Raw genomic sequence first — 23,464 nt, 5'->3', positions numbered from 1 at the left:
TGACGACGTGAATTAACTGATACAAGCGTTGATAGAAGTTGTTTGATTAAAGATATAAGGTAAACTTACGGTGCTGCGCTTTTAGTTAACACGCGTTTACACTTCGCCGTAAGAGGTAACCGTTCTTTAATGAAGTAAAAAAAAAAAAAGCAACAATAAATATAGGCGCAGGAGAGGTTGTGTAGTAAGTAGCTTGCTTCCCAACCACAAGGTTCTGGGTTCAGTCCCATTGCTTGGCATCTTGGGTGTCTTCTACTATAGCTACGTGCCGACAAAAACCTTGTGAGTGGATTTGGTAGACGAAAAACTGAAAGAAGCCCGTATATACATATGTATATGTATGTATGTGTTTGTTTCCGCACAATTGCTTGGCAAGCGACGTTTGTGTGTTTACATCCTCGTTAGCTAGCGGTTCGGCAAAAGAGACGGATAGAATAAGTACTAGGCTTACAAAGAATAATTCCTGGGGTCGATTTGTTCGACTAAAAGCGGTGCTCCAGCATGGCCGCAGTCAAATGACTGGAAAAAAAAAATAACAGCAAACCACTATTTAGCTTGTCTTCTTTTCTGGCAAGAGAAGAAACACTGGTCATTTACGTGGAAACCTCACGGGTACAATTGTCCAACTCTGTTCCATGTATGCCAGGGCTTGCTGTCTATAAATAAATACTGTATAGCTCAGGGCCTATAATATTCCTAAGATGGCCTTAGGAGAAATACGTAGTTTAACATCAGACCTAAACGGTGCTTCCGCTAAAAATACATACCTGTTACTACACCATTATTAATCCAAATCCAAGCACTGTGCAGTGTTTCTATTATCGCACAGTTTTCAGTTTCAATGTTTGCCTTTGCATTGGAACTAATAATGGAGTTGTATTTTAGTTTTAGTGAAAAGAACTTAAGATAAGTACATAGATTTTATTTAAAAAAAAAATGCAAACAAGTGTATATCCCACAGCCATGTGCTTTAGTGAAACACATAACAAGCTTCTGAAATGGATTTTCTATCTCTTGCTAACATCAATAAATATTTTCTTTAGACGGGCAGTTAGTCTGTTGAAATATAAATACTTTCAGAATAAGAAAAAAAAAATTACAAAATGCTAATTATTGAAGTATTTTAATAACATCAAAAAGAAAAACATTAAATATCAAATAATTGTTTCGAAGTTTTCTTTTTCTCCTCACAAAAATTTCTGAAGTTTCTCACAACCGGTACAAAGTTTTCACTTCGTAAAAATCCGTAAAGTAGCCCGTACATTTCCGCAGCTTTATTTATTTTGTTTTAGTTAACGAAAAAATAAATAAAATTTTTTAACTCCATCTATTTTTATTATTTATCAGATATGTTTTTAATAATACTTCGGGTATTTTTCATTTCAACGAATTTAAGAAAAGGTCAATGACCGATCGTTTCCGAATGATCCCGAACAAAAGCATCCAACATTACTTATTAACTCCTTCCTTTCCTCTCATCTTATCTCTGCATTTGCATTTGAATATTACTTCATTCTTTCTCCTTATTCATAATCATCTATTTTTATCTCTCTCATTTCAGTCATATTTTCTTCTAAAATTATATTGCTCTTGCAATATTTTTTTCGGAAAATGGACATTTGTTTTCGAAAGTAATTCTGTAAATCATTAATTCACAATCAATTAATATCCGTTTTGTCAATTTCGGTGCACGACGTTTCTGTCTTTATCTTCCTCACAGAATCTCAGCACATTTGGATTTCGAGGGGTGCTCGAGTGGCGAACGGTGATTCCCCCCTCCCTCGCTCCCCCCACCTTCAATAACTCATGACGTCATACTGCCCTTTCAAAATGGCGATAGACTCGCTAGTTTGTTGGTACAGAGGTGTGGAAACATAGTTAACCGGGACACAGATCATTCTACTTATTTGTCTCATGGCTGTATTGTGTTTCAATGAACGCGATGTCGGATCCGAGGAGGTTAACTTTTACTACGATCGGTCCGATGGGGAAGGAGAAGAAGAAGAAGTCTTCGCTGCCGCCCACCATGCGCTTCACTCTGGCTCTGAGGGAATCGAACGACAAAACATGTCCAGAATTTTCTTTTGCAGATTTAATGAAAAATGCATTGGTAAGTAAGTTGTTCTCCGTCAAATGTCCAACACGCTTTCATTGATTTGTCATTACAATCCACCGTTGATAATCTTCGTACTTTTCTGGCCGTAATACTTTGCCAAAACCAGTTCCGTCGCCCAACATTAAAAGAAACATCCTATTTTTGCAACATTATTTCCTTCAATATTATTTTCGCATTGATTCGTTTTAACAAACGGAACAATAATTCAATATAAAAACGTATGAATTTCTCATAACAGAAAAGAAATTCAGGTCAGTGAAGCCACTTCGCCTCATCACTTTGAAATCGTTTATTATTTTCGTTCCAATCACTTATAAATTGTATAATAATATTTTATTCACTAATTAACCAATTATGCTTTTTAATTAAACATCAACACTACACAAATATATATAATTATGCATAATATATCTGCAAAGTAGTCAGACTGTTTACTAAAGAACTCGCAATTCCATTTGGTTGTAAACATTTTCTTTCCTGGGTGGATGTAATTTTTCTCAATTTATTTACCTATATTTCCCGCCGATATTATTTTCTCCAGAACAATTATTTTTGTTTTAATCGTAATATTTGTTTTGATTTTGCTTCTTTGTAATGTTATTTTATATTTTTATATAAACATAGCAGATGTTTTTTTTTAAAGATATTTATTACTCTTTAATTCCAACCCAGTGAGACTTCAAAAAAGTCATGGTTCAGCTAATATTCTTCATGTAAACTCGCTGTTTTTATTTTTATAATTGCTGAAATAATTCCATGTAATTTATCGGTTTACATGATAAAAAGTTAGAATAATTGTTAAATTCATATGTGAACTTGTAATTTTTTATTTTACTTGTGCCTTAAATACATTAAATATATTCTGACCGTAGATTCCAAGTTTTATTTGAGTCTTCAAATTTTAGGTGAATAATTTCTCCAGACCTTAGTATAAAATTTGAGCGAAATGAGTTTCATATAAATAAAAAGAAGAAAGAAAAGCTATCCATGCACTTTCATCTGTTGAGTTTAATTTATTTTTACAATCATTGTGCGACCCCCACGCACCATACGGCTGCCGTGCCATTACTATTATTGATTTCTTTTTTAAACATGTACCAGAATACGGTATTCTCAATTTTTTTCTCATTTCTTTCATGGTTTCGCCATTTTGAAGGGTTATTTTTATACTTGATACCCTTTTATAATTTCTCTGCATCCATCTTGCTATTAATTAGTTTTTTATTTTGAAAAAGTACCTGATAATTTGATTCTAAGCATTTCTCATTTCGTATTTTTTAAAGTTTATTAGCATTCGATTTCTTTTGAATAGTAAATACGTGTGACTCAACCTGAAAAAATAACTATAAAAAAATATTGCGCCCACAGATGTTTCTTTACTCTCCTCAACTATGTAAATAGACGGGTGCGAGTTTAATTAACATCTCGTGTATAATAGATTCGTTGTATCTGGACATTGATTTCCCATTTCAATTAAATCGTTTTTATTTATTATTCATCCTTATCGCAGCAGGGAATCTATTCGGAATAAGTTTACCTAATCTTAACTTTATACAACGGTAAAAATAAATAAATAAATAAAGCAAACAAAAAAACTAATTTACTAAATAAATTCAGAAGAAAATTCATCTCGGGTTAAATAACTATGTTTTTTAGAGGAAGAAGATATTTAATGGACCAACGATTAATATTAGATAACCTGTGTTTTTACGCATAATGGATACTCGAGAAGCCCCCCCCCTCATTCGCGCGCGCACACACGCACGTGTGTGTGTGTGTTTGTTCGTTCTATTGGTTATTATTTAATCTAAAATTGTCGAGATTCTTGTTGCAATCTCTCTTTTGTTCTTTGGAGTAGGATCTGGTTGCAAGTGCCAAACCATATCAAGTTAATTCATTGGTTTTCAAGTATCACCTCTCTCGTGCTTGCACTTTCTTAATCCGCTGCTGATCTTTCATCAATTCAGTTTTCGGGTTGCTGTCCTTCGAACTCCCATGCCTCATAGGATAGGGAATGTGGGGATGCAAGCATTTGAAAAGAAAAATTAAATTTAAAAAAAAAAAATGTCTTACAGAATCGCCGCATCTCTCGTATAGAAAAAAACATAGGTATACCCAAAACTGAAGGGGAATAAAATAATAAAACTACTCTTTTCCTTTCCATTGTGGTACAGGGATTCGAAAATCCTACCTTTATATATAAATGATTAAAAAAATTTTTTTTTTCTTTCCAACCTAATTTAATTTCCCAATTTTTTCCCATGTACGTCTCTCTTTCAGTTCATCCTGTGATATGTGACTTTGATATAGAATAAGAATCCTTATTAAAAATTAATTGTCGAATAAATTAGAAAACATAAGCCTAACGTTGACAATTTCCGAAACTGATGAGCTTTTACAATGATATGGATGAAGGGCCTTCAAATTTTTGTGTGTCCCTGTGAGAGACGTAGCAAAATCGAAAAATAATAAGACTTTCGTCGAATTGTATAGAAAATTACCAGTTAGATGGTGGAGATGGTTCAGAGATCCAGGCTATATATATATATATATATATATATATATATATATATATATAAGCTTCCTGGTGATATCTATTAACAGTTTCATGCCACTAGCACTAAAATAGCGCTAGACGAATGTTGCCTCTTTACCGATGACATTTTCTGTTTTTGTAGCAGATAAAGCTGTCTTATTTATCCCTAATTGGATAAATAATAAATATTGTACGGTATCGAAACTTATAAAGATTAGAACAACTCGCAATATGTTTTTAACTTAAATATTCTCTCAAAACTAAAGTCACCATTGGGTGACGTGTGTGTGTGTGTGTGTATACATGCACACACATGTATGTATGTGTGTGTGTATATATATACATGCACACACATGTATGTGTGTGTATATATATATATATAATTTTGCAAGATTCCTGATGTAATTATATTTGGTTAATCACTAGGTTAGACTTTATGTTGTAAATATAATATTTATCAGAAATGTATTTCTGAGAAATGACGAGGTATGTAACTTTGTTTATTAATAATCCTTTCTGCTTTAGGTACAAAGCGAAATTTTGGGAGAGAGTGTAAGTCGATTTAGCTCGTCCCCCAGTACTCACCTGGTATTTATGTTATCGACACAGAAAGGATGAAGGAGGGCAAAGCCGACCTAGTCGGAAGTTGAACTCAGAACGTAAGACCGGAAGAAATGCCGCTAAACATTTTGTCCGGTGCGCTAACAATTCTGCTAGCTCGCCGCCGCCTTACGCTGTTTATTAATTAATTAATAATATTGCATTGGGACTTATTTCAAATAAAGATTAGACATTAGATTTGCAGGCAGAGAATTAATTTCTCTGTTCCTTTCATTATTGAAGAATCAATCAAATACTCGGTATGAATAAAAAAGCAATTGCAATCGGGGAACTGCTATACTTAGTTTCAATTATCCAAAAATAAACCACATTGAATAGGATTGGGAAATTAAATCCGATGGTATATATTGATATGCTTCCCTTTGTGTCTGTGTGTTAAAAACATTTTTTGGTTTTTTCTATGATTGCATGTGGCAGACTTTTTTTTGCGACCGTTGCCAACTCACACTTGTTTCCTAGCAAGGTAATATTTCCTTACGGTTGTACATGTTTTTCATGGAAGATTGAAGATACTTGTTCAAGGTGTCATGCAGTGAGACTCAGTCCAAAATTATATGGATGGAAGTAAACTTCTTCACCACACAGCTATGTATATGTGGATATATATACACGCATGGATGTGCATATATTGTATACGTATGCATATATACAATACGAACATTTATACATATTGTATTCGTGTACAGGTATGGCGGTGTCATGAAGAAGCTTGCTCCCTAACCATGTGGTTCCATGTTCAGTCCCACTGCATGGCATCTTAGGCAAGTATCTTCTACTGTAACCTTTAGTCAACCAAATCCTTGTGCATGGATTTATAGATGTAAACTGTATTTATGTTAGTGTAACTCCTTGTCTTGACATCACAATGATTCTAAATGATGTGACACCATCATATAAGTGTTGTTGTTCATTTCTAATCTTCTGTGAAAGACATCTCTGACCATATGGAAATAATACCTTGCTTGAAAACTGGTAACGGTTGGCAAAGAAAATTTGCCTCAATAAATTCTGTCTGGCCCATGTAATCATGGAAGGGCAGATTTTCTACATAAACAGAGTAATGATGTATGTATATATTATGTACACATTTTAATATGTTTACATACATTGGAGGCATTTGTTAATCTCATGAGATTATGGAATGCCTTGTTCCAGTCTGGTTGGAGAAGTGTTGTGAGTACACGAACTGCTTTCTGCCAGTGTTGTCATGCCTTGTCGGTATCTTCCTTGTGTTCTCTATCTGGATGCCATTTTCCTTACAGCAGGTCTTTTGGCATGCAGTATATGAGGCCCAGCCAGAGCAGGAATTGTTGAGACAGCATGATGAGAAGGCTGGATAATCTGAGTGTAAACCAGGACCTCATTAGTGACTAAGATCTGTTTTCAAGCAGTGTTGGTGGAAAGTGTTGAGGTTACACTTCCAATGAATCCATTAATTTCCAACTTTTGAGAGAGGTGGACTTTGATGGTAGATCTCGCATTTGTGAACTGTTGTGTTATCTCTAGTTCACAATTTCTGATGGTAATGGTAGGTGAATGCCCAAAGTCAGGGTCCAGCAGTTTTGAAATCTTCATAATGATGGTCAAGCTAGAGTTTTGATTGCACTCTCGTGAGGCAGTCCATAAGGTATTGCAGAGGTTTCTCAATGTATATTGCTAGTTCCACTCCATGGTGGAAGCGGCATGTCTCATATGCTTTGAGTTTTTCCTTCAGTTGGGAAGAACTGAGTATCAAGTTAAACAGCATCATTTGATGTATATAAATGCATTTGTGTGTGTGTGTAATTATTTAGCATCCATATTCCATACATGGATACATACATATCATTTAATGTATGTCTTCCATGCATGCATGGATGCTTATATGCATATGAGTGTGTGTGTGTGCATACACATACATCATCATTTTAATTTTCTCATACGTCAAATGAAATTTGATGGGACAAATTTTGTTTGGGTGGATACCCTTCCTGGTGGCAACATGCCCAAACAGCACTGCTAATGTGATGTCATTTGTTTGTGACCAACCTACAATGACAACAGGAAGAAACTCAAACAGATGTGCACACACACACACACACACACAGACTAAACTTACTTCAGTTTTTTGTGTGCCAGATGAAATCAATGCTTTGGTTGCTTGAGGCTATAGCAGAGGGCATGTGCTGACAACAAAGACTGCTAAGTGGCTAACTCACCTGATTTGGATAGGTGAGTCCACATGTCATAATGGCACATAGCAGCTGTACTTAGGATGTTCCCAGCATTTTGTGGAATTTCCCAGTTTATGACATAGCATATCAGGCATTCAAAAAAACTTTTGAATTTTGAAACCCTGAGAACACATGGAAAATAGATTTCTTTGAAAGACCTGGAGGCTTCCTAGAGGTAGTTGATAGTTTCTGTTGCCTTGGTGTCCTAATGAACAGTTGAAGAGGATGTTCTAAGAGTATTCTAGTAGTCAGAGTAAGAACAGGTTGGCAAAAGTTCAGTTATTAAATGCTCTCTCTCTCTCTTCCTCCTCCACATCTTTCTGAGTGTAAGATTGCATGATGGTTGTGTATGAATAGCATTGCTACATGTTAGTGAGGCCTGGGTTGCAAAGACGTGTACCATGAAGTACAAATTTGTTGAGAGAGATATTAGGAATGACAAGAATCAGATGTCTTGCAAGAAGCTGCAATTCTGTAATAAGTGTGGTTGAGACAATCATATAAAGCAGTGCTGAGTGCTAAATGTAGCTGGGACTCGTAGAAGAGGAAGATGTAGGAGGAAGTAGTGAATGCTGATCTTTGGATGTTGAGCTTCAATACAAGAGATGACAAAGCACAATTCACTATACTCAAAAAACCATGGCCATGATGGCGAAAATGTAGCCCTAAAAGCATTATGTTTCCATATATATGCACAAAACAAGGTACCCAACCTGCCCCTGTCAACCTTTTATCATTCTTTCATCTTTTTGTTACCCATCCGTCTTCTAATGATGGCACTATTCAGCTGCTGTTGTTTTAAGTGTAGAACTACCTATTTCAAACCCTATTTTATGCTGCTAGTCAATCTCTTCCTGGAACCAGTTCTCATCACCTATTCTTTTTCGATATCATTCTGTCCCATATATTTTCCTACTGTTTACTCCTTCTCTGCCAACAGTTATCGCTACTTTTCCCTGAGCTACATCTTATGATCGCTATACCTTATTCTTAACACCTTCTCATATCTGCCACCAATATTCCCATGTGTTTGCTAATTACTCTTATTTACCTCTGCTCTCCATCTCCTTTCACTGTGCCTCCTTTTCCTCCTTACATTTTTACCCAATCCCTATCTCCCAAGATTTCTTCTGCTGCTCTCCACCTTTTCTGTATGCCATCACACCTCCACTTGCCTGAGCCACTTGTATTTCGTATTACCTTCTCTCCAAAATCCTGTTAATCATCTACCACGTCTCAACTCCCTAATACTATCCACTACATTCACCTCTTTAAACATCTGTAACTTTCCTTTCAATCTCTTGCAAACTTGACCATACACCTTGTCTCTCTTTCCAGCTACTCCCATCCACCTTTGTCTAATGCAGGGTAGCTATGTATTTCTTCTCAGGAAGATATCTGTCTCTCTGTTATATTTTAGTCTCTTTGGACGTAAGACCTACCTATTTACAACATTGCCACTCAGTTGTTAATTTAAAAAATCTAGTTTTTGAGTTATTTGGTAGCCTCACTTGTGCTGGTGCCATGAAAAAAGCACTTGGTACACTCTGTAAAGTGTTTGGTGATAGGAAGGACATCCAATCATAGCAAACCCTGCAAGAGCAGTCATTGGAGCTTGACAGTCTCTGAGCATATTGGATCCTTTACTACTATCTTATACCGTTATAGAAGAGGCGCATTAAATGAAGAATGAATGAATAATTGTGTGTGTGTGTGTGTAAATAAAATGTGTGTGTATGTATATATATATATATATATATATATGAGAGAGACACAAATAGATAATATAATTATATATATGTAACTATATAACTATATATACATGTATCCTTTCATTTCAAGTCCATTTTCTGTGCTGGATGGATTATGGTTTAATGGGATCCAGCATGCTGGAAGACCATATCTTGTTCCATTGTCTTAGTTTTGGCATGGCTTCTATGACAGGAAGTCCTTTGTAATGCCAACCACATTACAAATGATACATGGTTACCTTGCATTATGTAAGGGTAGCTAGAAGTTATGGTTGTGGTTCTGAACAGATAAACAAGGTGATGATGAGGCATCAAAGTACATGAAGATGAAGAGGAGAGTATGGCGACAAAAAGTCAGGAAGTGGGGAGAGGGTAGGGTTGGAAAAGGTTAGGGGGTGAAAAGTGAACAATAGGTACAGGCATGGATGTGTGGTGAGAAGCTTGCTTCCCAACCACATGGTTCCAAGTTCAGCCCCACTATGTGGCACCTTGGGCAAATGTCTTCTACTATAGCATTGGGCTGACCAAAGCCTTGTGAGTAGATTTAGTATTGATGGAAACTGAAAGAAGCCCACCATATATATATATCTATTTATGTGTGTCTGTGTTTGTCTCCTCCCACCATCAATTGACAACTGATGTTGGTGTGTTTATGTCCTGGTAATTTAGCAGTTCAGCAAAAGAGACTGATAGAATACTTACAAAGAATAAGTCCTGGGGTTGATTTGTTTGACTAAAAAGGCAGTGCTCCAGCATGGCCGCAGTTAAATGACTGAAACAAATAAAAGGAGGTTTGGAGGGTTGATGGTAAGTATGAGTGGTAGGGTTAGAATAGCTCAGAGGAGAGGAGGTGATAAATGGCAATGCAGTAAAAGTGAAGAGCAGCAGAATAGTATAGTAGATAGGGGTGATTGGATAAAGGTTGCAGGATTGTGGTAGAAGGGTGAAAGGGGTGGAGATGTTCAGGTGTACTTGGTGAGTAATGTGGAGAGCAAGATTTTGTCTACAAAGATCAAAGGTAGTTTGATAGTAGATGTGAGATGTTAAGAATGAGGCGTGGGTGTCACTTAGAAGTGGCTTAGGAGACAGGGAGTGATGACTTGCTGCAGACAAAGTGATGCTTAGTGGAAAATAGGAATGGAGAGGAACAATCTCAAGAATGAAGAAAGGCTATCAAAAAAAAGTGTTTCCAAGGAGAAGGAAAGTTAACTAGTAGCAGATGTATAAAAATACATCTATCTGTGTCTTGCCCCCCCCCCTCTCTCTCACACACACATTACCCTTCATATGAACTTTTGTAGTATAATTTCACCACTATAGCTAATATCAGATGCTTGGCATAATTATGATAATTACAATTTAACTTTTTATAAAATGAAATGAAAAATAATTTTCAAAAGAGAAATATTTAATTTCCTTAAAATATAATTAAACAAAACAAATTTCTCATTTGTATGACTCCACCCATAACTAGTCATTTACTCCTCTTCTTCCATGAATCTTTCTGACTATGGCATTTCATTACTCATTGTCTGCCACCAATCTTAGTATGTGCATTAACCCTGAACCTCCTTTGTTAACTCCCTCTGTATCTTTCCTTTACTCTCTCCCACCTCTCTATATTATGTAAAGTGTGGCAGGAGAAATCAACCTACAAACCAACTTTGTAGTAATTATTGAGTTGCATGTGTGAATGTGTGCCTTCACGTGTGTGTGATCTTTCCTTTATTTTGTCTATTTCTATGTTAGTATGGGTTATATGTATAGATTATCGAGGCATTGTTTTACAGCCAGATGCACTTCCTGTTACTAACCCTTGCTTGTAAAAAATGTTTTATTCCACTCATCTTTGAAAGTATGAGGTATGTGGACAATTCAACAACGCTCCCAAATGAACAACTTTTGTATATGCATGTTTGTATACATATGTATGTATGGGGGATGTATATATATGTGTGTGTGAAACTTGCAAACTATGAATAGCCACCTTGCGTACCACCTCCCAACACACTACCTATCCCCATCCTTCTCTAGACATACATATGATAGTGTATTGGCCCATCTTCATCAATCTACCTGTCCCCTCTATCTGTCTCCTTAACCCATTTATCCTATTATGCCTCTCATGTCACCATTTGGGATACCCACTTGCTTGCAGTCATCCACCATTCCCTCGCATTGTCCTCTCTCCAGAGCTTCTCCATCAATCCAATACCCTTTCTTCTTTCCCTTTATGACCCCCCCCCTCACATACATGTACCTCAGTTACCCTGGATCCTTAATCATAGGCACCTTGAGATATTGGCAATTTCTTTTCCAAACTATGGTGTTATATTTGGTAGTACTTTGACTGATAAAGCAACTCTTTTTAGGATAGTGCTGATCACCTGTTCATCAGCATGGCCCTAGAAAATGTGATCTGTGCATGCATACATTGTGAGTTTGTACTTCTCAAGCAGTTATTGGTTAGTAAACAAAAGCATCCTGATGGTATTGTTTGCATGTCAAGACATGTGTCAGGGCTTCTTGGAATGTTGCCTAATTTTTGTGAACATATGGTGTTGCTTGTTTCCAGTTCTACCAGTGAAAAACATGTTTGGGCTGTTTATTGTTTGATAGACTGGAAGATTACTATCCCACTTGGACTCTGTAGGTATTAGCAACAAGAATGGCATTTGGCTTTAAAAAAACTGGTCCCAATGTATTCTCATCTGACACATGCAAGCATGGGAAAGTAGGTGTTAAAACAGTGATGATGATGATGATGATATATATGTGGTAAGAAGCTTGCTTCCCAACCACATAGTTCCGGGTTCAGTCCCATTGCATAGCACCTTCTCAGGCTGACCAAAGCGTTGTGAGTGGATTTGGTTGACAGAAACTGAAAGAACGCTATCTATATATATATATATATATATATTATATATATATATATATATATTGGGGAAAGGTCTTGTACCTGTGTTTGTATCCCTGTAACTTAATGGTTCAGCAAAGAATAAATATAGAATAAATATTAGGCTTAAAAAAAAAAGTACTGGGTTTGATTCATTCAACTAAAAATTCTTCAAGGCGGTGTCTCGGCAAGTCCACAGTCTAATGACTGAAACAAGTAAAAAAATAAGATATATAAATATACATGATATATATAATCAGCTGAATAGTGAATACTTGAAATGTTGAGAGGACATTTCCTGAGTGTTGAAAGAATACCAGTTTTTTTACCTTCTTTCTGTGTTGTATTTTTTGTAAGCTTTGCACAATATATATATATATATATATCTCATCGTCTTCCATGCATATAACTTAATGGTTAGGCAAAAGAGGCCGATACAATGCATACCAGGCTTTAGAACAAAAATGGATGGGTCAGTTCATTTGACAAAAAAAATTCTTCAAAGTGATGCCCCAGCATGGACATGGTCTAATGACAGAAGCAAGTAAAATATATACACACACACACACACCTTTTATCTTTTACTTGCTTCTGTCATTAGACCATGTCCATGCTGGGGCATCACTTTGAAGAATTTTATTTGTCAAATGAACTGACCCATCCATTTTTGTTCTAAAGCCTGGTATGCATTGTATCGGCCTCTTTTGCCTAACCATTAAGTTATATGCATGGAAGACGATGAGATATATATATATATATATATTGTGCAAAGCTTACAAAAAATACAACACAGAAAGGTAAAAAAAATAAACTGGTATTCATTCAACACTCAGGAAATGTCCTCTCAACATTTCAAGTATATGTGTGTATATATATATATATATATATCTTGTACTTGTTTCAGTTATTTGATTGTGGCCATGCTGGAGCACCACCTTAGAGGGTTTCTAGTAGGAAAAGATCGACCTCTGGATTTATTCTTTGTATGCCTAGTACTTGTTCTATTGGTCCCTTTTCCCGAACTGTTATGGGGACATAAACACACCAGCATTGGTTGTCGAGCAATAGCAGGGGTCAAACACAGACACATACACACACAGATATATACATATGAGTCTAGGGCATTTACCTTCCATGAACAATTACCCTTGAGGATAACAGATGATGATTTAAAACTTAATATATTGGAGAAGGGGTAATTAACCAAGGGGGGATAGTCCTGATACGATAGATATATATATATAATGGCGGGCTCCTTCCAGTTTCCATCTATCAAATCTACTCGCACAGCTTTAGTTGGCCCGAGGCTATAGCAGAAGCCACTTGCCCAAGATGCCATGCAGTGGGACTGAACTCGGAATCATTGGTTGGGAAGCAAGTTTCTTACCACACAGCCATGCCTGCACCTATATATAATGTATGTATATACACACATATACACAGTTCTCTTTTAGTTACCATCAACTAAATCCACTCAAGGCTTTATTTGATCCATCTCTATAGTATGTAGTTGAAGACACTTTCTCAAGATGGCTTACACTGTTACCAAACAAAAGTCATGTAGTTAGTAAGCAATTGTTTCAAATTCATATCTAGTCCTAAGAGAATGTATTTGATTTCGAATATTGATAATAATGAAAATATATTGTTTTGTAAAAAAGAAAAATTCAGAATACTATCAGGTTCTGTCCGAATTTTGAATAAAGAAAACAAGTGATCAAATGTTATATTTAATTGAAATTTAATCATCAATGTACTTTACCTGATTATCTATGACTTTCTTCCATCTATTTACAAGCTTTTTAATTCTATCAATGTAAAATTCTTTTGGCTTCAAATTGAAGAACTTTGAAATGTCAGTTTGACCTCCTCCTGGCTTGCAAAAGTTATGTCCTCCAAATGATTCTGTAAACTACGAAACAAATGGTAGTCTGAAGGAACAAGGTCAGGAGAATAAGGTGGATGAGGAATTTTTTCCCAACCAAACCTTTCGATCTTCTGTGAAGTCGCACATTGTCCTGATGAAACATCACTTTTTTCGATTCACTAAAGCAGATCTTTTTTTCTTCAAAGCCTGTTCAAACGCTCTAACTGCTGACAGTAGACTTGAGCATTGATTGTTGCATTAGGTGGTAACAATTCAGAGTGAATTACTCCTTTGCAATCCCACCAGATAGAACTTTTTTCCCATGAAGTTCCCTTCTCGGTTGTGGTTGAGCTTTTTCCCTTTTACCAAGCCACTGTTTACGATGTTTAACATTTCAATAGAAGTCACAAGTCTATCCAAAAAGGGTGAAATGAGTTTGTGAGAATGGAGAGAAGAGCAGATGTCAACTCGAGATTTGTGGTTGCTTTTAGACAATTCATGAGGCATTCATTTTCCAAGTTTAGGAAACTTTCCAAGTTGTTGAAGATGATTATGAATGGTTGTATGGTTTTGAACTAAGATTTATTGCCAATTCTCCAGCTGATAATGCAGGATTTTCTTCAAGTAATGCCTCAAGGAGCTTATCAAACTCAACTGAACGTCCTGTTCGATCTTCACCTTCAAGGCTGCAGTCTCCACTTCTGAATTTTGCAAACCATCTTCTGCAAGTTCATTCATTCAAGCATTCTTTCCCATAAACTGAGTGTATGCTTCGAGTTGCTTCGACTGCAGAGTTTCCTTTTTTGTACTCATGAAGCATTGTGTGCCTTAAATACTCTTTGGATACTTCCATATTAGAAAGGGTTTTAATCAAAGAAATTTTAATTCTATTCTGTAAAATAATATTTAATTTAAATGTACACAAATGGATAAAAATAATTTTTAATTCCATTAGACATTCTACAATACTATTAAATTTCATTCAATTTTAAAAAAAGGTAAAACCGGACAGAACTTATGGAATGATCTGATATTATAGTCCGAAATTAATCCTTAGTTTCCAAAATGGAACAGATTATCAAGACATCTGTGTGTGTATGATATTCTTCCATTGGTTTCAACCTGAGGTTGTAGCCACACTGGGGAATTGCCATTAGTGTTAATGTTTGTTTTCCTTGCCTTGTCTCTGAAATCAGTAAGTTGGACAGAATCGCTCTTTGCATTTCTTGTTGTGGGTTCATTAGGTCTAAAAGATAAAAAATTTGTCTAAGTATTCTTTAATATCTACATCTAGATCTCTGGTGCTTTTTGGCAAAGTATCGAAAAGTTGTGGGCCTCTAAACTGTAAGCTGTAACTACTGTATTGTGTCCTTACTCTCTCTTTAGGCAGATAAAGAGGGTGAGATCTTTGGTCCTGTGTAATGGAGTTCAATCCAGAGTTTGGTATAGCATTCTTTACCAAAGTTGGGGTCTAAACTCTGTAGGATCTTCCCTGCATGCGTGCGCACGCGCACACACACACACCATTGCATGTCCTTTGTGTCTTCTCACTGGAGAGTAGAGGCTTGGCTCTTTTAGCCTCTCTCAGCAGTTCATCATCTGTTGCATTGAGGCAATCTTGTTGTAGTAGCATTGGCTTGCCTCTAGTTTTGTTAAGTGGATACTTTTTGGCAACCATAATTAGAAGCAGTAGCCATAAGTGTCGGAATATGGATGTTCTCCATAGGGGCAACTTGGTTTCATTTTCTGTGTTCTGAAGGATCTCAGGATCCTACCAGTCAGTTGCCAGCACATTATTACCATCTTAGTAATATGCACATAGGAATGATGCATCATTACTCATGTGGGGTCCCAGGTCACACACCAATTTTGACATTGGGATTGCAATACCCTCTGTCTTTTGTATTCTGTTTGTGGTTTGATATCGGAGTGCTTGGAACTTGGCAGCATTGAACTGCTTGTTTTCCTCAACCCACTAGTATATTGTATTTGAATCTTTTTATGGTTTTGAAGTATCATTTAGGTTGTGATGTTTTTGTATCATCAGTGTAGCTGGGTGAGTGAGGCTGTCTGATTTAGCCATTCCCCTAATACTAAGGTCATGCAGTTTGAGATATATCATCCCATGACAATTTAATTCTGCATGGAAGACAAACAGTAAATGATGTTATGCATATGTGTGTCTATATGTCGTTAGGCAGGATCGTTAGTGTGCTGGGCAAAATGTATTTTGTCCATCTTTATGTTCAAATTCCACTGAGGTAATTCTTTGCTTTTCACTCTTTTGGGGTCGATAAAGTACTAGTTGAATACGGGTTACCCCCTTTGCCTTGAACCTGCTGTCTGCGCCAAAATTTGAAATTAATATGTACATAGGCACAACATTACACGTGCAGGTAGGGCAGTGTGGTCAAGAAGTTTGAACCCCATTATTGGTATGATCCCACTGTGTTTGTTATGGGCTGATGTTCTTTACTAAAGCTGATGAGGATGAACCGTGTGTGTGTGTATCTGGACACAATTCTCTCTTGTCTACACATCTACCCAAATGGTGTCATTTGTTTACAGTACATTATGAAAGGGTGTCTGGGTGCATGCCTATTGTAAACAAATGCCTCACTGTTCCCACAAGCAATTTTGTTTGCTTATAGTTTCTACGAAAGCGCTACCAAGCTGTTTTTTGTTTGATACTCTTGGCTGATTATTGTGAAAAGATGAGAGTTGGTATTAGGAAGTGCATCCAACTTTAGAGAACATAAAAAGACGTTACAGCAATAATAAGGATGTTTTTATGTATGCATGTGTATGTGTACACGTGCACACACACACACACACACACACACACCTGTATCCTTATAAAAAGCAACTGATAATATTTTAGGTTTTTTGTGTCCTTTCAATTCTGCAGATAACTGCACTTTCTGAAAATGGAATGGTGGGTGCCAAGTTGGTGGTATATTGGCTCCTGCTTCTAGCAATCCATGTACTCTGTATTTCACTCTAAGGGTTTTTTTTTTTTTACAGATAGGGCATTCATACACAACAGTGACCCACCAAATTTATTTCTTCATAACTTTAGGGAAAATGAATATTTCTAAATAACATATTTTTACAAATATGCTTCTAATGGTGTAGACTCCAATTATATTGGAATTTGTTGTGAAAACCTTTTTTGCTCCCATCAAAGCTAAATCATCTGGATTATCTGAAACTGCTTTCCCGACTTTTGGAAAATGTTTTTCACTACAAATTCTAATGTAATCGGAATCTAAACCATCTGAAACATTTTTGTATAAAATTTCATCTAAAAATATCTAATTTTCTGAAAGTTAGAAAACAAATTCTATGGGGCGCAGTTGTGTACATATGGCCCCAAATGAACATTTTAATACCTACATATACATACATTCTTTCCTATATTTTTTAATGTATAACTCATAGATGTATACTTTTACAATATATTACATTTATATACTAGCACCACAACTACTGCCAACACCAATCAATACAACTAACACCTCAAATACAGAGACATCTCCACCACAACTACCACCTCCAATACTAACAATACTCCTTTTTTCAGAAATTGGGGAAGGACAAGCCTTTTCCTGTTACAGAGAAGTGGGTTTTGACCATTTTCATTAATAGAAAAGCGCCCACTGGGGGTTGCGGAGAAATTCTTTTTATACGTTTCTTCCTGTCTTTCCATGCATTGAATTCATTGAACAGTGTGTTTTATGACTATGGCCTTATCTACTGATAGACTCTAAAAATATATCCGTCCAGATAAACTGGTGACTATAGTCCCAGAGAGTGAAGCCAAATGTCTCGTAGACCAAAAGGTCACCGCAACACAACTGCAATTTCTAATGCTACATCAGTTGCCCAACTCACAGTTTACACCAAGATGCATTTCCAGTCGCCAAAAATTCATCTTATCCACAAAACATTTTCACATTGATCTGCTATTGGAACATCCATTCTCTTACATGTATTATGATTACAAGAATTTTTGATTGGTGAAGTGAAACTTAAAAATTTTTTTAATGAAATATTGAAATACCTTTTTAACAACTTTTATTGTAAGGATAAATTCCAATGCGTACCTTATGAATACATTTGTGCACCGTACCATAGGGCCGAAAGCCTGCTAGGATGTATATGTGTATATATATATATATAAAAGCTCGAAACCGGTAGTAATAAACAGTGGACAACTGAGGAGGAATTAGACTTTCTTTGGTGTTTCGTCCTGTGTGTTTACTTTTCTTTTTCACTCGTTGGTGATATCCTATACTTAATATGTATTTTTAATTATATATATATAATTAATTAAAAACTAAAAAAATGTTCATAAACCACTCTTTGTGAAGACTCTTTGTCATCCATATCTCTTGTTTAAATGCTAAATCAGAAGTAGAGTAAAATTTGCGTAAGCCTTGAAAAGCCATGGATTTTCTGGTTGAATATACGAGTAGGAGCTTTAATTTCTTTTTACTGGCACCATATTCTCCCACAAGTAATGTCAAACAATTTTTGGAAGCTTTAAATATTTTTCTTCTTGAGAAATTGACGTTCTAGCTGGTGTGCATTCCCTGAAAACTGCAGCAAACAATTTTACATAAACTGAAGAATTATCTGATACTCTTTTTGTAGAGTACATTATTCTTCAACAAGAATGCTGTTGACACATTTGTACATAAATACAAACAAAAATGTGTGTGTGTGTGTATCTATAATTGAGGGGGCGGGGGACATTGTGTTTTATCTCTTTATATTTTAGTTTGCATTTAGTCTAAATTTTTACATTTTTGTCTTCATTTAACCTTGTAATTTCCCCTAACTCTAAAAATCTGAGTTGTTTCCCCATAACTCTTGTCCTATTCTTTGAAACTATTTCTTTGTAACTAATTTCTTTAAATTCACATAGAAACCAAAATACCTTTTCTTGCACAAGCTTAAGTCAAATTTTCAAAAAATATAGAGAATAAAAACTGTAAAAGTTGATATATCTTTATTTATGTTGGGTCTTCAATGTCTAAAAACACCTTGTAATCCAAACTGAAAAATTGTATTTGTGGCAAAACTACACTTGTACACATCAACTATATACCTTAAAATCATATGAAATCCTTTATTCTAATCTTCCGTTACTGGATCGTGACTTTGAACTAGTTTCTAATTGCAGGCATTGGGCAAAGAGTATAATGAATCTGTGTATAATTATTACCACTAATAATGCTAAAGCTTATTATACAGGTGTGACCACGAATCCCTCCAGATTCAGATTTTATTTTCATATGCCTTATCAGGAAGCTAGTCGGATGCAAATTTCTTTACTTTCATGTATTTGATTGTTAAAGAGAGAGTTTGATACAGTTTTGTTTTAATTGTAATATGCTATCTAGAGATGAAGCATATGTGGAGTACAGCAATCCTTTTCAATGTTGGCAGCATGGAAAACCTCTGAAATCCCATCACTCCACAGAGTCGTTAGCACGCCGGATAAAGTGCTTGGTGGTATTTTGTCTGTTGCTACATTCTGGGTTCATATTCTGGCATGGTTGACTTTGCCTTTCATCCTTTCAGGGTTGATTAATTAATACTGGAGTCGATGTAATCAACTATCTCCCTCCCACCAAATTCCAGGCCTTGTGTCTATGGCAGAAAAGATTATTAAATATGACAGTTATCATTGAATGCACAGTTTATTGTAGTTTTCTGGAGACTTTTTTTATTTTTCATTATTTCCTTCCTTTTTGGGGGATTCTGTGAACAAAATTATTTTGTATAATCCTTTTTTTAAATTTTTCACTTAAACTCTTTCCAACATTGTTTTCCACCTTATTTCTTAAAGATGAGATTAGATATGTGAAGCTTATAGGATTTATTCCGTTTTTTTTTTGTTTGTTTATGTTTTAATAAATTTTAAAATAAAAACTTACATTTCCATTTAATGTACATTTTCCAGGGAGATTGTAAAAATACTGACCCAAATGATTTTGATCTTGAAGATCAGAATGAAAATGAAAGATTGGTGGCTTTAGCAAAATCCTTTGAAGAAAGATATGTGAGTATCTATTCACCATTTTTATTTTTTAAATAAATATCTATGTGTAGATGCAGGAGTGGTTGTGTGGTAAGAAACTTGCTTTCCAACCATTAGGTTCTAGGTTCAGTCCCACTGTGTGGCGCCTTGGGTGTGTCAACTACAGCCTCGGGCTGACCAAAAGCCTTGTGAGTGGATTTGGTAGATAGAAACTGAAAGAAGCCTGTTGTATGTATGTATATATGTATGTGGATGTATGTATCATCATCATCATCAATTAATGTCCGTTTTCCATGCTGGCATGGGTTCGACTGTTTGAGCACCAGCCTCCAGTCTGATCTGGCAGTGTTTCTACAGCTGGATGCCCTTCCTAACGTCAACCTCTCCAAGGGTGTGGTGGGTGCTTTTTATGTGCCAATAGGGTGGGCCTGGTAACGATCATATTCAGATGGTGCTTTTTTCATACCATTGGCACAGGAGCCAGTCAAGCGGACCTAGCATCAACCACATTTGGATGGTACTTTTTACTCAATCACAGTGTATCTCCAAAGGTCCCGGTTTCCTGTCATTGCCTTTATGAGGCCCAATGTTTGAAGGTCATGCTTCACTACCTCATTCCATGTCTTCCTTGGTCTAATTCTTCCACAGTTAGAGAGTAGCACTTCCTCACACAGCTGTCCTCATCCATATGTAACACATGACCATACCAGTGCAGTCGCCTCTCTTGCACAACATGTACTAGGCTTACAAAAAATAAGTCCTGGGGTCAATTTGTTTGACATGGCCGCAGTCAAATGACTGAAACAAGTAAATGAATAGGCGTGGCTGTGTGGTAAGAAGCTTGATTCCCAACCACATGGTTCCAGGTTCACTTCCATCGGATGGTACTTTGGGCAAGTGTCTTCTACTATATCTAACAAACAATTCCATACATGGATGGGTTATGTTTTTAAAACATGACTTAAAAGAAAGTCTATTCAAAGTGGTGTTACTAAGTTAGACAGATTTTGGCCAATAAGGGCCAAAATCTATCTTCACTATCCAAGTTAAATGGTATAACTTGTGTGATTAAATAATGCACTTTGCTGTACACCATGTTAGTGTTGCTTACTGTTTTTATGAATGCATTTGTATGTTTGCTGATGCATATTTGTGTATTTGAATGTACATGTGTATGAATATGTTTGTATATCTGTACAAATGTATTGCATTGTTATACATTGTAACATGAACTTGTGGATGTCGGCCATGCATATCAGCATAAATGTTTTTGCATATATGTATATAAGTGTACATATTCAGCTGTTCTTCAGTTAGCATGGGAAATTAATTCAATGGGTCCTGTAAGATGAGAGAGATATATTTAATATTATTACATTATTATTGGGGGACAAACTCAAATATGCATGTACACACACAACCCGAAGCTATAGTAGAAAAGGTACCATTTATTTATATATATATATATATATGAAAGGGTATTGCCCCAAAGTAAAACCATGTTAACCCTTTTGCTACCAACCTGCCTCTGGCTCTGTAGTACAAATGCCTTGTTTGCAAAAGTTCTGAATTAAAATCTTCCACCAAACCTTAGTCACAATTTATGTTCCTAACACTTTGGAAGCATTCCGTCGGTTACGACGACGAGGGTTCCGGTTGATCCGAATCAACGGAACAGCCTGCTCGTGAAATAAACGTGTAAGTGGCTGAGCACTCCGCAGACACGTGTACCCTTAACGTAGTTCTCGGGGATATTCAGCGTGACACAGAGAGTGACAAGGCCGGCCCTTTGAAATACAGGTACTACAGAAACAGGAAGTAAGAGTGAGAGAAAGTTGTGGTGAAAGAGTACAGCAGGGATCACCACCAATCCCTGCCGGAGCCTCGTGGAGCTTTTAGGTGTTTTCGCTCAATAAACACTCACAACGCCCGGTCTGGGAATCGAAACTGCGATCCTATGACCGCGAGTCCGCTGTCCTAACCACTGGGCCATTGCGCCTCCTAACGCTACCTGAATGATAATTGAGTTATTTTACTAAATTCTTTGTTATCTTTAAAATTAATTGAAAGAAACACAGAGCATCTCAACAGAAATATGGTAACAAAAGGGTTAAAATATATAATGGAGAAACAATCCTTAACCCTTTCGTTACCAACCTGGCTGAAACCACCTCTGACTCTGTAGTACAAATATCTTGTTTGCAAAAGTTCTGAATTAAAATCTTCCACTAAACTTTAGTCACAATCTATGTGCCTAACACTAGCTTAATGATAACTTAGTTATTTTACTTAATTCTTCGTTATATTTAAAGTAATTAAAAGAAACACAAAGCATCTCAAAATGAATAAGGTAACGAAAGGGTTGAAGTGAAACCATGCAAACGGTCCTTTGTAAGCCAAATGGCAATTGTCTATATTTTTGTAAGTGCTTGTAAATGCACATGTTTTGTAATATATATGTAAATAAATGTGTTGAGTATGTTTACAGATTTTAACCGACGCTATGTAATACAAAGATTTAAGCCCATTGTCATCATCATCATCATCATTTAACGTCCACTTTCCATGCTAGCATGGGTTGGACGGTTCAACTGGAGTCTGGGAAGCCCGAAGGCTGCACCAGGCCAGTCAGATCTGGCGGTGTTTCTACAGCTTGATGCCCTTCCTAACGCCAACCACTCCGTGAGTGTAGTGGGTGCTTTTTATGTGCCACCGACACAGGTGCCAGACGAGGCTGGCGAACGGCCACGCTCGGATGGTGTTTTTTACGTGCCACCAGCAGAAAACCGGGATCATCATTTGTACAATGTCTTCATAGATAGAAAAAAGGACTCAGATGACCCCAGTCTTCATTACTTTGTCCCGTCTCTTCTTAGGTCTTCCACAGGTTCCTTCTAGGTTTAGCAATTGGTGCTACTTTATACATCTTTGCTCATCCATCCACATCAAATGACTATACCAGCTCAGTCTTTTCTCACACACACTACATCTGATGCCTCCAATGCCCGGTTTTTCTCTCAGCACATTGATGTTGTACATCTTTTGGTGCATGCTAGTTTCTTTTCTTTCTAGTCTTCACATGTCCTCTACGTTCACAGCCCAAGTTTCACAACTGGGTACCATTGCTATCCATACACAGGCATTCTACAATATACCTTTCATTCTCAGAGAAGCTTTTTTGTTACCAATAGAAGTAGAAGTTCTCTGAACTTTCTCCAGCCAGTTCTTATTTTGCAACTATACTTTTAAAGGATCCTCCTCCACCACTAATTAAGTTGCCTAGGCAACAGAAGCTACTACATCTAGGGGAGCCTTCTGGGTATTTCAGAACATCTACTTCTTGTGTACTCTTATTTTTTATTCTTGCATATCTGTCACTAACAAAGACGACTTTCTTTGTTAACCTTCCTGTGAT

At 36.4% G+C, this 23,464-nt stretch overlaps 2 protein-coding genes across 4 annotated transcripts in view; one reads left to right on the top strand and one right to left on the bottom strand.

Annotated features, from left to right (window-relative positions):
- LOC115222546 (codanin-1) overlaps positions 1–728 on the bottom strand; it is a 70,720-nt gene extending 69,992 nt beyond the window's left edge. Inside the window, exon 1 of one of the 3 annotated variants that reach the window (XM_029792808.2) lies at positions 600–728. The gene's annotated coding sequence lies outside the window, so the exon portion shown is untranslated. The remainder of the gene's footprint in view (positions 1–599) is intronic. The other 2 variants (XM_036511634.1, XM_029792807.2) reach the window with 2 other exon arrangements.
- A 766-nt stretch (positions 729–1,494) lies between these two features.
- LOC115222471 (ubinuclein-2) overlaps positions 1,495–23,464 on the top strand; it is a 44,246-nt gene continuing 22,276 nt past the window's right edge. The window contains exons 1-2 of the mRNA XM_029792688.2: positions 1,495–2,110; positions 19,972–20,070. Of these exons, the coding sequence (XP_029648548.1) occupies positions 1,934–2,110; positions 19,972–20,070 (276 nt within the window). The 5' untranslated portion in view covers positions 1,495–1,933. The remainder of the gene's footprint in view (positions 2,111–19,971; positions 20,071–23,464) is intronic.

This window comes from Octopus sinensis, linkage group LG20 (assembly GCF_006345805.1).
Source record: "Octopus sinensis linkage group LG20, ASM634580v1, whole genome shotgun sequence".
Classification (NCBI taxonomy): Eukaryota; Metazoa; Mollusca; class Cephalopoda; order Octopoda; family Octopodidae; genus Octopus; species Octopus sinensis.
Note: the sequence above shows the minus strand (reverse complement) of the source record. Positions and strands in the feature narration are given on the sequence as shown.